Source organism: Python bivittatus, unplaced genomic scaffold, assembly GCF_059951505.1.
Source record: "Python bivittatus isolate LINGU-HERP-01145 unplaced genomic scaffold, Pbiv_v1 ctg000700_np1212, whole genome shotgun sequence".
Taxonomy (NCBI): Eukaryota; Metazoa; Chordata; class Lepidosauria; order Squamata; family Pythonidae; genus Python; species Python bivittatus.
Window position 1 is genome coordinate 96,919,805 of NW_028277098.1, and position 17,918 is coordinate 96,937,722.

Sequence of the window (17,918 nt, forward strand, 5' to 3'; positions counted from 1 at the left end):
CCCTTACTTGAAAACAGCCTTGATTGATACAGTTGTTAGTAAATAGTCACATAGAACCTAAACTACAGATACTTTGAATAGTAGGACCAGCTTGGCCTATTAATGCTTGGACCACAATGGCATAACCATATTGTACAAAGGAGAACAGGAAGTTCATATGCCTCATTTGAAACCTATAGTTGAGATTGTACCCAACGTCCATGTAGAATTCAGCATAATCTCTTCAGCACATTGATTCCGGTGGCTTAAGCACATAAAAGATTGTGTTGGATTAAGTACAATCCAACATTGCTTTTGTGTGTATGTGTATGTATGATTTATGTTGAAAAAAATCAGCCCGGTAACTGAGTGAAATTCTTGACTGTTATTGAGTGAAATTCTTGACTGTCTGCCACTTTTCAAGATCATGACACAGTTATTCTGCACAAGAAAATTAAATTCAAAAATAGCACTTAAAAGCCAGGCAGAGTGTGACCAACTAAGTGAGCAAAAATGGGAAGAAAGCAGAATGTTAAGTTATGATTTTAACCTTTTTTCCCCGAAGTATTGATCCAACTTCCATTAAATAGAAGGATGAAGGAGAGGTGTTTTCATTAAGGAACTGTTTCTCAACCTCTGCAAAACCCCTAAATTACTTCCTTACTCCAATACTAACTATGCAGTTGGGTTTATGCATCATGCTTAACCTTGAACTTAGTTTAACTAAATACAGTGGTATTTCTTTAACATGCTGTGCCCAAACAAATATACCTCATTATGATTTAATATGGCCTGGTCCACACAAGATGCTAAGACGGTGGCTTGGTTCCCACAATACACTGAGTCACAGCCTAGGTTTAGTCTAGCATGGCATGAACTCAACCCCTACGTTTTGCTGCTATCCTTCCTTTTTTGATAACCTTGACTATTCAGATAGAAAGAACTACTGTGTGACATAGATTCTCTGGTTAATTCCCTTCTTTTTCTAATTTCTGAGTAGTGAACTGGAAAAATGTTAAGTAAAACAGAAGAAAATACCACAAATTGCATTTTAGAACAAGATTAGTTTTCACCAGATTTAACTGTCTAGAAAGATAGACATCTTGCCAACTGATGCATTCCTAGGACACTCTCACTTCTGGGAAAGCATTGTGGGAGGAAACATTGTTCAGCAGCTGTTACAGAATATCACAAGGGATTTCATTTACAAATAATTGTCTCTAACAGATTTTTTTTTTAGCAAGCCATTTTCTCCATGAGATATTCCTCTGCCCCCAGTAATGTGTTTTTCCCCCTCACACTTCAATAATGAAGTTCTTTTGGGGGAGCATTTTTCTTGAATAGCTAGGGATTTTTTTTTTATTGGGAAGCTGTATTGGGATATGCAAAGGGTAATGCTTCAGTCCACATACTGCATATTAACTTGGTTTAAATGTGCAAGAAGAAGAAGTCATGGAAAGCTTCTTTATCCCAAAGCGATACACTGTCTTGTAAACTGAGCACAAGAGCTAGATTTGCACAACGCACAAGGCTAAAATACGGTTGCTGCTTTGCGGGTCACTGTGTCAAGTAAATACACTCATTAGGCTGGATGTGTACAACTTCTTCCCATTGCTGAAGGTGTTGAAGTGTGCAGAGACTGTCCCTAAAATTGTGTAAGCAAGAAATTCAGCTCTGTTGGATCTGTATAAATCCAACTGATCTTCATTTCTAAAAGATGGACAAGTAGTTGGGGATGTCTTGCCTCCCTAGGACTTTTCTTTAGCTAGGAAAAAGCATCACAACTGGAACCATTTCCTAGAAGAAGCACAAATAATTTCCAGATGTCAGATTTGCTGGAATTTCTTTTGCCACCCATCCCTTTCAGGATTCAGTCTTACCTCCAATCAGTGCTTTCCAATCTGGCAATCATAGATATTTTAAGACTGCAATTTCTAGGATTCTCAGCTAAGGTTTGGTAACTCTGAGTTTGTAATTCCATCACATCTGGAGAAAGTCAGGAAAATCTGTCACAAATTGTCTGGATCTGTTTCATTCATTGTTCCAATATTCTTCTAGATAATAATGTCCAACTAACCATAGTTACCTACAATTTTCTTCTTGCTTTTATTAAAATAAAGTTCATTCACCATGCTCCACTTTTGGGAATGGCATTGGACATTTAGGTTTTAATTCATATTTATTTTATTTCCAGATCTCTAAGAAATATATAAGCTGGCTTGTTATTGACCAAAATGTGCAAACATGCTGCACACATTTAAGAATAGGAAAGAAATGGCAAACTAAGAGAAATTAAACTTTACAGATTTGTTGTAACAACACATATATTTCACAAATTCTTTTACAAATTACATGTTCAGAATGAACAGACCTTGTTCTAAGAAGATGTTCACCAAACACCATTTTCATTCATTCTTGAATCTCCAGTTGGCTCTCACTTTTTCTTTATTCTTTCTCTATTCATTCTCACCTATGTGTTCACGTCATCTAACAGGATTATTTTTTCCCTGGATTCCATCCATTCAAGATGTTACACAGTTTTTCCCCATAATGCATCCTTGATCACTTCTTCCATGATCACCATTCCCCAGAGGACAATATAACCAACTTATGGATTCCTACCTTGATATGCACCCACCACTTAGATTACTTACTTTCTGAAACTTAACCCCTTTCATTCATAACTGTCTCTATACCTTTACATACCTGCATGTATTCTTCAATGTCACTGCAAAAATTTACACTACCTTCATTTGGATCTGTTATATCTTTCCCTTTTCTCATAGTTTCATAGACATACATCATAATTGGTCTTCCTCCCTCCCTTTCATTTGTTAGTTCATGTTCTTTATTATGTACTCCTCTTACATTCCAAATCACAGTCTTCCATATGCTACACTTCTCACCAGATGTGCCCATCGATATCGACATCCATTGCCCATGAGGGCTTGGTCTACCAAGGCATTTAGATAATATTTTTAGTAAGATATATTGCTTATGTGCCATCTTAGTGACCACATAGATAGATTTTCTCCATGACAATCTGCCTCTAACCTGGTCCTTCAGGCCTTCCAAAGATGCACCTATTGCTGCTGTAATTGAGTCCATCCACCTTGCTGCTGGTCATCATCTTCTTCTCTTTCCTTCTACCTTTCCCAGCATCAGAGCCTTCTCCGGAGAGCTGGGCCTTTGCATAATGTGTACAAAGTAGGATAATTTGAGCCTGGTCAATAGTGCCTCAATTAAGAACTTCTGGTTGATTTGTTTGATGATCCATTTGTTTTCTTGACTGTCCATGGTATTCTCAGGAGACTTCTCCAACACCAAAGTTCAAAAGCCTAGGTACACTTTCTATCCGCCCTCTTCAAAGTCCAACTTTTGCTTCCATAGAGTGTCATGGGAAATATCATTGGCTGCACTATTCTGATCTTCGTACATATAGACACATCCCAGCATCTGAATATCTTTTCCAAGGCCACTCCAAGTGCTAGTTTGCAACTTATTTCTGGATTTCTTCTTGTGCTGTTGATGGTTGATCCTAAAAGGCAGAAGCTATTCACCACTTCGATATCTTCATTATCAATTCTAAGGCTGGTTGTTGTACCTGGCCTCATTAGTTTGATCATCTTTATATTTAATTTTATGTATTTAATATATATTTAATTTTAGTCCCATTTTTTCACTGTGCTCTTTGACTTTTATTACTAGAACTTGCAGATCCATTGCATTTTTGGCTATTAGTATCTTCAGCAAAGCACAGGTTACTGATGTTTATTCCTCCAATTTTAAAACCATGCTCATCTTCTTCCAATCCAGCCTCCCTTAATATATATTTGGCATATAGATTGAATAAGGGGAGAGTATCCAGCCTTGCCTTACTCCTTTGCCAACCTGGAGTCAGTCTGTTTTGCCATGTTCTGTCCGTACTGTGGCTTCCTGACCTGTATATAAGTTTCTCATGGGGACAAGGAGATGTTCAGGAATTCCCAATTTCCTAAGCACATTCCACACCTTGACAAGGTCAACACAGTTGAAGGCCTTTACTAGGTTACTATCTTTAGTCATACCTGTCCTATATACATTCCTGCTAAATTTAAGAACAGAAAGAAAAACCCTATTTTTGCACATTTTGACCAATATGCCAGAAGTGCAACCAAAGGCTAATTTTATTTCAAGGATGGTCATGTTCCTCTATGCAAGCTCTAACATACTATTGCCTGCATACTAAGAACTAGGAGACACATGTAGTGTACTGGCACATGGGCAGAGAGAGAGAGAGTTTTAAAATATAACAATTATTTTTCTTTAATTCAAGAAATTAGGACAACATGCCATGGTGGATGTGGGATTATAATTCTCAGGAAAGCTTTGCTAAAAACATGAAATAAAACAAATGTCGGAATCACCTTATGAATGCTTGAGCACCTGGGGTGGAAAGCAGGATATACACTGAATAATTTGTTCCCTTCTGTTTTTGGATCCTAAAGGTCACTTTGGCTGCTTCTGAAGAATCCAACTTTCATCTTCCTTTGCTTAGCGGGAGCTACAGAAGCTACACTTATTGCTGGGATGTCGACATTTGGCCCCAAATTTCTTGAATCCCAATTTAGTTTAAGTGCCTCTGAAGCAGCAACTTTGTTTGGTAAGAAAAATGTCATTAAATGAAGCTTTATGTGTTTAGTCCTCATTAGTTGATTTCAGCTTCCGCTGGCTTCACGGCCATATTCATATAGTTTTCTAGGCAATAATATAGAATTGATTTGCCATTGCTTCCTTCTGATAAGCGCGTTCAATTTCCCAGTCTAATCTGCAGTCTTGATTTCTCAGTTCCCTCCAAATACTAACCCAGGTTCAACTCAGCTTAGCTTCTGAGCCCACACAGAGTTGGCCAGATGCTGCCACCTGCTGAAACTTCTTAAATCACTTAAAGTGATTACTGTTCATTTATTCAGCATTTTTTAACTCCAAAATATTTGCTCCCGAATGTTGTAAGTACTGTTGCACCAAGTCATGCAAAGTTCAAATGAAAGAAGTGAACAGTTTCTGAATCGGGGCATGGGGATGGATTTTGAAGAACAATAACTTCAAGAAGGATTAGACCATGAGTTCTGTGCTTCATGTGGAAGCCAGTTACCCTGACAGGATCAAATGTCCATATAGATCCACCACAGCTTGCTCACTCACTCGTCTGTTTAAACAACAACAACAAACATCCAACAGGAGCTCAACCATCATCCTGTCCCATAGCCTGGGAGAACCCAAAGCCAAGTCTTCAGAGACTTTGGGAACCTTATCAGGGTGGGAACCATACAGATCTCTGGGGAGATATCATTCCAGAGGGCAGATGCCATGACAAAGAAGGCATGCTTCCTGGGCCCCCCTAGATCCTCCTTAATCAATGGGATCCAAAGCATGCCCACTCTGCCTGATCTCACCCAATGCAAGAAAGGACAGCCAGAGACAGCTGGTCCTTCAAATAACCAAATTCCTAAGGAATACCTGGGTAATCAGCAAAGCTTGTTGAAGGAGATCTTCTGCAAGAACCTATAAGAAATGTCTAATTGCTCTCAAAGCAAAGCCAAACCAACAGGACCAGTATTCTGTATCTGAGGTCCTGAATTCTGATCTCAAGCAAGTAATTGCTTTAGGAAAGTGTTGCTGGTGGCACCTAGCCAACCTTGGCAGATTTCAAATAATTTAGCAGGGTCAGCTTTGAATGGTATTTATATGGCAAACCTTCAGGAAACCCCAAGGCTGTAGGCTAGATTTAAAAAATGAAAAAATCCCAGAAGAAAGCAATGTCAAATTGTTTCCTTATTGTTGCCAAAAATTCCTACGTGGATATGTCCATGAAGCTACAAGCAGCTGAGCATCAGTCAAAGTAGACTTCGATTTTGGGGGGAGGGGGGGACATATAGACTAGTCTGCAATTCTTTGCAATTCTTAACCATCTCTGTATTTTGATTGGGATCCTAATGAACACCAGGTTAATATGATGGCTATAATAGGAGAAATAGTGCAGTGTAGTAGTTAAGGCATTGGACTTGGACTGGGGAGACCCTGGTTAAAGTCCCCATGAAACCCACTGGGTGATTTTGGGCCAGTCACTCTCTTGCAGCCCAACTATCTCAAACTTTTGGATTGTGGAAATAATATTAGAGGAGGCCCACTACCAAAAAGGCAGATTTTAAATGAAGTTAAGTTTTACTTAAATAATAAACGATAATAGATTTGAAAATAACACACCTGTTCCCTCTCCTTTGGAAGGCTATCTTGTGGTTCCAGCAGGAGGAGGAGGCACTTTCCTTGGAGGTTTCATTGTGAACAAATTTAAGCTGCGCTGCTCAGGGATCATCAAGTTTTGTTTCTTGTGCACCATGTTAAGTCTGCTGGCAATTTTTATCTTCTTTATTGATTGTCCCAATATGCCCATGGCTGGAATAACCCAAATGCATGATGGAAGGTAAGCAATGGAAGAACAATCTCTTTGCAAAGAAGGCTGCTCCTGAAGAAGGCATAGCAAAAGAATAATATCACCTATACAGTTCTCTCTCTCTCTCTCTCTCTCCCTCTCTCTCTCTCTCCCTCTCTCTCATCTATCTATCATCTGCCCTATCTACTATATCCATGTCCATCTATCTGTGTTATCTATATCTATCCATCCATCTGCAATATCTATCTGTTTATCCATCCATCCATCCATCCATCCATCCATCCATCCATCCATCCATCCATCATATTCATCCATCCATCCATCCATCCATCCATCATATTCATCCATCCATCCATCCATCCATCCATCTACAGTCTGTCTGCCTGTCTATCTATCTGTCTATCTATGTTCTATTCTTCCTCTTTCTGTGTCACCTACTGTATATATTATCTATCATCTACTGTCTATCATCCACTGTATCTACCTATCCATTTATCCATCTATCCATCTCCAGGGCTATGCAGAGAGTGGCAGCCATTTGATTTTTAATAAGTGATTCACAAATACTACAGTACTTGGATTTTCTTTACAGTCTTCCAGGGGACTGCTACCTCTGAGCCGTTGTTGGAAGTATACAGGCATTTCTGATTACTAAAAAAAAAATGTACCAGGAGGGGGCAGGACAGCCATTAAAGTTGGGATCTGAGGCATCGATAGGTGCCCAAGGATGCTATATGGCCGACATAGATGCCACCTCTTGCTGGTCTCAAACTAGCATCTAATGACTATTGAGATGTATCAATAACCCTTAGCTGGGTAAATCTCCTTGCCTTGCACTGTTGTTTTAAAGAGTCATAGCTGATGATACTAGGAAGAATATATGTTGACCAATTATATGCTTTGTTTAGCGTCCTACTGCAAGGTCACCTCAACCTGTCTGACCCCTGCAACATGGAGTGCCACTGCCTGCGCGAGACCTATAATCCTGTGTGTGGAAATGATGGCATAACTTATTACTCCCCTTGCCATGCTGCATGCAAGAAAGCGTCAATGAGTCATGATAGTGGGAAGAAGGTCTGTGTGGAATGTCACTCTTTACTTGTTTTCTCAGTCCTTCTCATGCCCAAACCCTGTTGATGTGTGACCAAAGGGTTGAGGTTGACTCTGTGTTTATGTGTGGAAAGATGGATGGATGGATGGATGGATGGATGGATGGATGGATGGAAAGATAAATTTTGCTTAGATTCCTAATCACAAATGCTGTGAATCAAGCATGTTCTGTGTATGCAGGACACAAACAGAAAAGATACAGAGATGACTGTGTAGGCAGTGTTTCTCAGCCTTGTCCACTTGAAGATGTGTGGACCAACTCCCAGAATTCTCCAGCCAGCACGGGAGTTCCCAGGATTCTGGGAGTTGAAGTCCACACATTTTCAAGTGGCCAAGGTTGAGAAACACTGGTGTAGGGTGTGGCATTCTCATGGAAAATTGCCCTAAAATAAATGGGACCTTCTGAGCATGAACGAAGAAGCTTTTCTCTCTTGAGGGCCACATACTTGTGGAATAATTTGTTGGATTCCACATGCCAATATTAAGTAGGACCAGAGCCAAAAGTGGGTGGGATCATGGCTTTTCTTTCTCTTTTGCCCATTACTATTTCCCCACACACTCACACCTTCCAAACAAAGCCAGCTGTTTAAAGGGAGGTCACTCTTGGAGGGCTTTTCCATTTATCCCACGGATTACAGACTGCCAATTTCAAGTTTATATTGACAGCATGTACACACCAGATGCTGTGAGCTGAAGTTAGGAGTGTTTGCATGCAAAGTATGAGCTGTACCACTCAACTGGGGTCTGTTTCCCCTGAGCAACATTGGTCAAAGAAAAGGAAGAGACACCTTTGTGTTACAGCGGGGAGTGGCTGTTCTAAACTCCTATTCTTCTTTCACAAGGTTTATCATGACTGTAGCTGCATTCTTGGACCCACTACTCCTGTCTCTGGCTTGGCTACAGCAGGGAAGTGTACATCTTCATGTGAAAGAAGGACTCTTCTCCTGGTTTTCATGTTTGTTATTATTCTCTTCACGTTCCTAAGTAGTATTCCTGCTTTGACAGCTACATTGCGGTAAGCTGCAGGAAAATAGATTTATTTTCTCAAAGCTGGTCCAAAAAAGAGAGTTTTCTAGCCATAAAACTACAGCATCCTTCCCTTTTTCTGAAATTAAATGTGGAGGCAAATTAGTTAATACTCCAAATCAATATTGGCGACAAGACCAGAGCTGGGTTCACACTACACCTTAAATCAGTGTTTCTCAACCTTAGCAGGTTTCAGATGTATGAACTTCAACTCCCAGAATTCCCCAGCCAGCAACTAATTTTCCTCCAGATTTAATAACTGCCCTAAGCCTTATATCCTAACTTGGTGTGATCAAAGCAGAAATGGCTGTATTTACATTTGGTGGCCAAATATATAAATCAGGCGATGGTTTAATGTGATGGCCTAGTTGTTCACACAACCTGATAAAATGATTGCCCAAGTTCCTACGACTTGCTGAGTCACAAATGAATCAGCCAGACTAACCAACTAACCTTTTTTATTCTAATGACTCAGTCCTATGCCTGTGGATACACCATTGTGTTATGATATGTTTAACCTGACATGTGGCTTAGGTTATGCTGAACTAGATAAACTTAATTGTGCCTCAATGCAGTGGTCCCCAACCTTTTCTATGCCCCACACCCCTAGGAAATGTTTCATTAATGTTCACACCCCCTACAAAAGTAATATCACATTTGAAGTCTGATTTCTAATGCGGGTGAACAAATTGAACTTTAAAAAATAAGCTTTTAACTCAGTGCATACAATTGTCATACACCCCTGAAATTCCATCTTGCACCTCCTGGGGGTGTGGGCACCCCAGGTTGGGAACCCCTAGCTTAATGCGATGGCCTTGTTCACACGATGTGCTAAAATAGTAACTATGGGTGACTGTGAGTAACTGAGTTCCCACACTAAACTAAACTAAAACTATTCATTCCTCTTTTAGTCTGGTTTCATAGGCATCCATTTCTAACTACAGTGACTTCTAAAGGATGAAACCCGCATAATCATGTTATAATACAGGCTCTATCCTTTCCTGCTTTCCTACCCTTTTCCCTTACGTCCTCCCACACACTGCATTGCCACACATATTTTGTCATTTCCTCTGCTTGCCCCCTCTCCCACAGATGCCTTATGCTTTGTCTAGCGTGTTTTACTCACCCATGTGTGGTTAATTCATTCCCACACTTAATGGTAGGGGGAAAAGTACAGAACTGTTGTGTTTGAATCACTCTGTAGCTGATCCTCCTTGCCCTTGTTTTTAAATGTTCGTTTGATGTGTCCTAGGTGTGTTTCTGACAGACAGAGATCGTTTGCCCTAGGAATCCAGTGGATCGTTGTGAGGACACTAGGTAGAGTATCCAGCCAAGATTTGACAGCCTACTTCTCGTTTTGTGTTTTGGTGTATTTCCTCCCCAATGTAAAATGCATCTAATTTTGTTTCCAGCAGTGTACTGCAATGCCTAGACCATGAAAAAACGGTTTAATGATTAACTGGCATTTAGAGGCTTTAATCCAATGTAGTAAGATGGCAAGAAACTACAGGTAGTCCTCACCTAATGGCCACAATTGGGACCGGAATCTTGATCGTTGGGCAAAGTGGTCATTAAGCGAGACATCCACATGACTGCTTTGCTCAACAACCGCAATCTGGGCACTCCTGGTTGCGGTTGTTAAGCGATCTCACAGGTTGCTAAGCGGACAGAGCTGAAACACTCCCAGCAGGCAGCCCTTTCACTCTCAAACATTCCTGCGCATCACTGAGAGGTTTCTCCTCCTCTCCATGGATGGAGGGGAAATTCTTTGTGGGGCTGGAGGAATGGAGCTCAAATCTTCAGGATCTGAGCTCCGTTCCTGCACACTGCCAAGAAGTTATCCTCTGTCCCCTTCCCTGCCAGCTTCCCCAGAAAGAAGATTGCAAATGGCGATCACATGATCAGGGAGCACTTGGGAATCAGTCATAAATGCGAACTGGTTGCCAAGCACCTGAAACGTGGCCACATGGGGGGGGGCAGTGGTGCGACATTTTACAACGGCTGGAAGTGCTCTATGGGCTGTAAAGCACCCTTTCCGAGGCCATTGTAACTCTGAACCGTCGTTAAACAAATAGTTGTTAAGCAAGGACTACCTATACAGGCTTCAGAACTACGATTAGCTGAAACAGGCTTTGGGTGATCCCTTTTTTACATCTCAAGTGATAGAGTTATAGGATGGCAGCAGTCCACATTGCCAGGAGTTGATCACACTGTGATCCAACCCAACCCACTAAAGACTTGGTAGATGCGGGCTTCGTTCAGAAAAGGAGCAACCCTGCCTTTGTTTGGCATAAAACAAAAAGGATTTGGACTGATAATGCTTAGGACTTCCAAGGACTTTGGAAATCATAGAGACTCCAGTTCAAATCACTGATTTGATAAAGGGATCCAAGTTGATTCGATGTATCAACCCAACTCATCTTGTCAACTCATTGGTTCAGTTTGGAAGTTCAGATCAAGTCGTCACTCTTGCCTTGGTTTTCCAGATCACTTCAGAAAAAGCCATTTCAGGGCACGCATCAAAGGAACCAAGTCGTCTAAATCTGTTTGAATTTACCTGATCCATTGATTCCAGTGGCTTTATGATACAACTGAAGAAAATCACTTGGATTTGGAGATTCAGTTTAATCGTATTCACATGTAATCTTTGAATCAAGTATTCACACAGCCTAGGAGTTACTAAGGCTGTGTGAATATGTAACAAGGTCTGGTAGAGTGGGTTTCTCCCGATCCCTTCCCTCATGCCATCTCCAGGCACCATGAAGACAAGCCATTGCTGCTCTCCTTTCATGGAACAGCATTATCCCTTCTCTTCTAGTTTTTAGGAAACCCATTAAAACATGTTTATTGGTTCAGTTCTTAGGGGCCGTAATGCTGTGATTTTTCTTTTTCTGGTAGTGGAAGATTTTTGATATATCGATTGAATACTTCCAGTGCTTATGATTTGTTTTCTTTTCATTGTAATGTTTTAACTCAGTTTATGGAGGTTGGGGTGTATGCTGCTTAGACTGGTTTGCAGTTGGAGTGACCTATAAGCACAGACAGACAGACAGACAGACAGATAGATAGATAGATAGATAGATAGATAGATAGATAGATAGATAGATAGATAGATACAGTAGATGATAGTTCTATAACTCCAAAGTGCCATAGTCACTCCAAAGCTTCATCAGATTTCAGGAAAGTCTCACTGAATCTTGCCATTCTGATACCGTACACTGTCTTTTGGATTCAATCTGGTGAAACGTTCAAGGGACAGGCTTTCCAGTAAACAGTGGTGGGCATACAATAGCAGCGTGTGATGCACTGCAGCTATGCTCATTTAAACAAAGATACACAATCAGTTTTCTGAAAATGAAACTAATGAGACCTCCAGAGATTTAATTAGGATGCTCTGCACTGCTGCATTCTGAAATTTTGGCATTTCCAAGTGCGGTATAGACGCTGAGCTAGAAATGTTCCTTCCAAGAAGGATGACCACTTTTGCTATTATTCAAGGGAGTTGTCTTGTGAACATATATAACGTTGATCTTGGAACTGGTATTTTTGAAAAAGGTCATGAAATGTTCTAAGTGAATATTGTCTTACTTGCCTGTTCTTTTGAAGTAATATTTTCCATATGAAGTTGGCCAGTTGAGATTTTCAAAACAAATCTAATTCCAACAGAGACAAGAGAGAGCGTGATTAACACCAGGTTCCATGGAATCAAACATTTCAGCTATTCCAGAACCATTTGGGTAAGACATGAAGTCTATGAGATATATGATACCTCTCGTTTCCGTCTTTCTATAGGTAGCATCCCAGGCCCCATTGCTTTTGGGTCAATGATTGACAAGTCGTGTCTCCTGTGGCAGAACCAGTGTGGTGAACAAGGATCTTGTTATGTCTATCAGAACTCTGCCATGAGTCGATATACCCTGATTGCTGGTCTGATATTCAAGGTAATTCCAGATTCCACCCACATCTCCCCTTAATTAACATTAAATAAAATCTCCCTCAAGTTAAGCTCAACTCCAGGTAACTTCATGAAGACTTCCATGTAGCTTTCTTTGCAAAAATAAGGAAATAGTTTGCCACTGCCTTCCAGGCAGTCTAGTCTGTAGCCCTGGGATTTTCTGGTGGTTCCGTCCATGTTCTAATCAGGTCTGACCCTGCTCACCTTTTTGAGAACAGTCACAGCCAGTTTCTATAAGCTAATGCTATTTCAGTGGGGGGGGTTTTAGCCCTATCTTCTATCCAGTTTCCCAAAATCCAACTGAAATGTATCATTCACACCCCAAATCCAACTGAAGTATATTAATTCAATTGTGGATGTAACTCACCTGCCTGAACTGAGATATAAATATATAGTATTTGTGCATAGGCAAATACCTAACCTAACTTGGGCTTCTCACTGTTATGCTACATTTCTGTGTGTAAATAAGGTTTGCATATGGCAGTTCATTGGAAGGAGATCCTGGTATAAAACTCCTCTACCTTTTTTTCTTTCTTTTACCTACCTTTTTCTTTCTTTATCACATGCCTTACATTTTATCCTTGAAGAACAAATTATTCCAGATGGTTTATAGAAGCTAGAGACCAAATTGTCTGGGGAACATAGATATCAGGTAGAAGCCCAGTGAGGTCAAAATTACCATGTATGTCATGCAAATGATGCATTTGTGCAATGGCATCATGATATATAACATCACTTGCCTCCCATGCAAATATTAACGGCATTAGTCTATGTTTAGACCAAGATTTAGGAGGAACCAACAATGGGTACTACTATGTTCTGAAATGTGAGGAGACATCAGGGTATTATTTCAGATTTGCTTGGTCCATCCAAGAGTCAATCATTTACAGTTTTTGTCTTGTATTCTGAGAAAATAGGGGCAAGCAGAAATGGTGTTGTTTCTAAAAGATTCAAAACCCAAGTCTTGGTGTCTTGCAGGTGATGGGGTCATGTTTCTTCCTACTAGCCTGTATGCTCTACAAGCCTCCTTCACCTGAATCCCTCCCTGGAAGTTCTGCTGCCTCTGAAAATGGAACCTGTGATCCCCAGGAGAGCAAATGTTCACATCCATCTCCAGACAACGTATAGCCCTTTGGCTGCAACAAATAACTTTCATACAATCGCCAAGAACCTGCTCCAAAAGATTGTGTACTCATCTCTTCCTGCAGATTTTGCTTGTTTTCCCCTTTTGCAGGAAAAATAATTTCATGAAGATCTAGTACAGTTGAGTTTTTTATGAGAAGCAGAAGCACAGAGCAAAACGTGGATACTAATCTTTCCATTAGGAAAAGAAGGAGCAAGAGTTGCAAGGATCTTGAAGAGACTGATTTCATTTTCTCATGGATCTGTGCTGCTATTCTGAGACGGGGTGCCATGCTCTTGGAATATTAAAAGGAAAATGGAAAGTGACAGTTTCTGCAGGTTACAAGAAGCTGTTTTTCCTGCCTTCCCTAGTGAGGGACCCTCACTTCATAGAGTGTTTTGACCTTGTGTTTAGACACCAAATCTCAGTCTGACCTCAGAAAATCACAAAGATTGGTGCCATCAGTTCTATCCACATCTTACAGTATTAATTTATTTAAAGAAGGGCTAAACATAACTTTATACCATTCCTTTATAGAGCACTTAAGAAGCCAACCATACACTGGACCACATATTCAAGCTGGTGTAAAATCTTCTTTGGTGTAAGTGAGATCTAGCCAGCCCATAGTTTGTTGATAAAAAATGTGAAGTCTTTGTTAGGTAATTTTTTTTTTTGTCTGTTCATTGCTTGATGATTGCAATATTGTAGTGGCTTACAGGTGTGAATCTGCTGTCATAGATTAAATCTCTAACACAGCTTTGACATCGCACACAACACCTCAAACACTACCATTTCCATGTGAAACCATTCAATCTTCAGTCATTGGGTAAGCATTCCTAAAGTGATGGACAGGTTATCAATGTATTTAACCCTTTTGTGATCATCAGTGAGTACCTGGTCAACACACCTCCTATGGCTGGTTTCCTCTTCTGTTTATTTGCTTTATCTTGTCTATTCACTCAAAAACAAACAAACAGGCTTCCAACATGCGGTAACACTTGTTGAGACATCTCCCAGGCATCTCCTAAATCTTTTGCCAGATGATCACCCAGACAGGATGGTTGGAGTTGGTCTCCTGTTCCCATCAGAATCCATTTTACATACTGCCAGACAGAGAAAAATCAGTATTTTCCCCCTTTCAGTTTGATGAAAGAGAAGTTGCTTTTGAAATTCTTTCAAAGGTGAAGAGAATTTTGGAGAACCCCCTCAGTGACGTGTGTGATCCATGCACTTAGTTACAGAGGAACCATAAAACATGAGCAAATGACTTGTCTTTTATTGGACAACCTTTCTCTAGCCATCTCCAGCCTCTCTGATTTTCCCCAATTTCATTAAAAGTTTTTGTAAATTGCTTTTGTGGTGAACGTTATTCAACTTGCTTTAAATTGTCACGTAAACCTCTTTGGGATTTTTTTCAGAAAAATGCAAAGTGGTATACAAATGTTACAAACAAACACAATCCCAAGAGATAACTTCAGAAGGGGACCCCCACCCTTTTTGTTTTCCCAGGAGCAATGCTACTGTTGCAACAAAAGGGTGTGATGTCCTGCCTTTGAGAACGTGGAGAATTTCTCCTTCCTCTGCAGAACTTCCAAGAAGTCATCTGCTCAGTTTCTCTTCCCATAAACAGAATCATAAAAAGCAACTTGTGCCCCACTCTAATCTTACTGTTTCTGGAATGGAAATGCTATTAACTTTTTCCTGATTGATCACTGTGGGTTTGCCTTTGGTATAAAGGTAGTAGGCTGCAGAATCTCCCAACAAAGAAGGGTTTTTTCCCCCTTTTGGTGCTTATTCTGTAAGAATTTTGTTGGTATCAGAACAAGCGACCCTTGGACAAATCCTGTCTTCTCATGCCTCTGCCATCCTATTTCTACCTTTCATTTCTCTGGTTTTTAGGGCTCCCACCACTACCAAAGAAGAAATCCACTCAGGAACAGTCTGTTTTCTTTAAACAGCACCAGAATCCGTTTACAACATCTTTGGACATCTGCTAGGGATTTGACAGGGACCAGCAGTGGCATGTTCCTTAAATATTTATTTTTGTAATTGTGCCATGGAGAAAAAAAAAATTCTTCTGTGTTTTTATCTCCAGTTTTATTTCAATTTGATGGAAGTAATTTTGCTTTCAGATTTTTTTTTCCAAAGGAGGAGAGAATTTCAGCAAAATCTTCCCGTATGGGTGGAGTAGAGTGCTTCTGCACTTAGTCACAAGTAGCCTGAGAAGTATGAATGGATATCCTATCTTTCATTGTACCAGCATCTCCAGTGACCTGCAGTCTCTTTGGATTGCTGTGTTTCAATTAAATTCCCAGTGTGAGGGAATGAATTCCACTGGGACAGCCGTACTGGGAACTCAGGACAGCTAGAAAGGCTGCAGAGGGATGCAAAGATGAGTTGCAAAAAACAGCAACTCCACAATGGCATCGTCTCCTCCAACAACAATCATCTTTAAGACCCCACTGAGTAAAAATCTTAAACAGTCTGAAAATAGGGTAGAAAAAAGGATGCCTGTTTCAGAGGTGAAGCAACTTTTTCAGAATTGTAAAATAGTTTTGCACACTATTGTTTCTGATTGCAGGTCATTTTTATTTTGCACAAGGCCTCCAACATTGTATTGCTCCAGAACTTGGTGGAAGATGAAAAGGGCTGCTCCAAGAGTCTTTTTTTTCCTGTATGGATTGAAATGCTTCTGCTGCTGCTACTAAGAAAGAATCTGCGGACCCTGGAGGGAGAGGGTATTAGTCAGAAATGTGGCTGAGGCCCCTCAAACCAGGAACGCCCCTGTTCTTACCTCTATGTTTTATCACATGGACTACACCTCTCCCAAATTAATGAGAAAAGGCACAAGACAAGAACAATCAATTTATAATGACTTTTGAAGTCATTCGGTTTCACCAACCCAGCTTTTGCTCTGTTGCACAAAGTTTAGTAAGAAAAATATTCTGCCCAGGGCTGGAATCTCGGAGGAGGAGGAGGAGGAGGAGGAGGAGGAGGAGGAGGAGGAGGAGGAGGAGGAGGAGGAGGAGGAGGAGGAGGAGGAGGAGGAGAAGAAGAAGAAGAAGAAGAAGAAGAAGAAGAAGAAGAAGAAGAAGAAGAAGAAGAAGAAGAAGAAGATCATCATCATCATCATCATCATCATCATCATCATCATCATCATCTGGTTTCAGTGAAGATTAAAAAATGGAGGGGGGAAAAGTGTTCTCTTGCTGGTTACTTCCAAAACCTCCACTCATCTTGCCAAGCTGAGGCTTAGATTACAGAATGCACAAAATCAGTTGGCAAACTTTTTCTCAGACTGTTGGATTGCACTTCTTCAAACAGCAGGGTGGGGGACGAATGTTTGAATATGTGTATTTTTTAAAGAAATAATCTTTTAATGGCTATATTATTGTGGGACTGCATTGGGTAGAATGGCGATGCGGGGTTGGTGGAATTATATATGTGGGTGGGGCTATTTTTTCCCTTTTGTGGGAGGTAAATGATTTTTTCTTTGTATTTTTTAAATTTAACCCTTAAGTCCCCAAACTACATTTTTGGTGCAAATGGTGGGAAACGAATATTCATTTGTGTAGTTAAGGGGGGAATCTGGTATCATGAAAATGGGGCATTGGGTCCTGGGGCTGGAGAGGTATCACTTGTTTTAAAAAGTAGCATGTTAATAATAAAAGCCCTTGGTGAGGAGTTTTTCCATATGCAAGGAAGGGTTTTGTTTTGATTTCCATCTGGAGGTGGAACAAAATTGTTATGCTTTTTATTTGCATATGAAAAAGAATCCATGCTTTGGATGAGGAAGAATCCAATTTCAATATTTAACAACATATCCATTTAAAAAGACCAGAGAGCAGGAAATGGGGGGGGGGGGGGGACTATTTCTATTAGCAAGAACAGACAAAAGCATGTTTTTTTATCACATGCCTTACTGGATTAATTGGTCTCTAGATGAAAACCTCTCACCATAGGCCTCTTAATGACCTGTACAATAATGATTTAGGTAGTCTTAAAGCAGCAGCAAGTCTATTAGATCATTTTAGATCTGCCCTGTTCCGGTGAGCAATCTGAACTGCAAAATGCATGCCCAGAACTTCCATCACCAATATTCAAAATGATGAATAAAATGATCTGGCCAACCCGCAGGACAATCCTGCCCAATGTTGCTATTCTGAAACTGTTAACAGGGAACGTTGTTTTTATTCTCTGCTTCTCTTCAAAAGGTATCCAGCATTGCCATCTCTGATTTCTATTTCTCCTATGCGGGAGAAAGGGCCGCAGCGCCCTTTGATCCTACTCTT

The 17,918-nt window shown here is 40.4% G+C and overlaps 1 protein-coding gene across 1 annotated transcript in view; it reads left to right on the top strand.

Moving 5' to 3' along the window:
* The window catches only part of SLCO4A1 (solute carrier organic anion transporter family member 4A1), a 53,820-nt gene extending 37,219 nt beyond the window's left edge, over window positions 1–16,601 (top strand). The window contains exons 7-13 of the mRNA XM_007439995.4: window positions 4,467–4,621; window positions 6,247–6,442; window positions 7,321–7,486; window positions 8,365–8,537; window positions 9,801–9,865; window positions 12,341–12,489; window positions 13,482–16,601. Of these exons, the coding sequence (XP_007440057.2) occupies window positions 4,467–4,621; window positions 6,247–6,442; window positions 7,321–7,486; window positions 8,365–8,537; window positions 9,801–9,865; window positions 12,341–12,489; window positions 13,482–13,631 (1,054 nt within the window). The 3' untranslated portion in view covers window positions 13,632–16,601. The remainder of the gene's footprint in view (window positions 1–4,466; window positions 4,622–6,246; window positions 6,443–7,320; window positions 7,487–8,364; window positions 8,538–9,800; window positions 9,866–12,340; window positions 12,490–13,481) is intronic.
* Window positions 16,602–17,918: the final 1,317 nt, after the last annotated feature.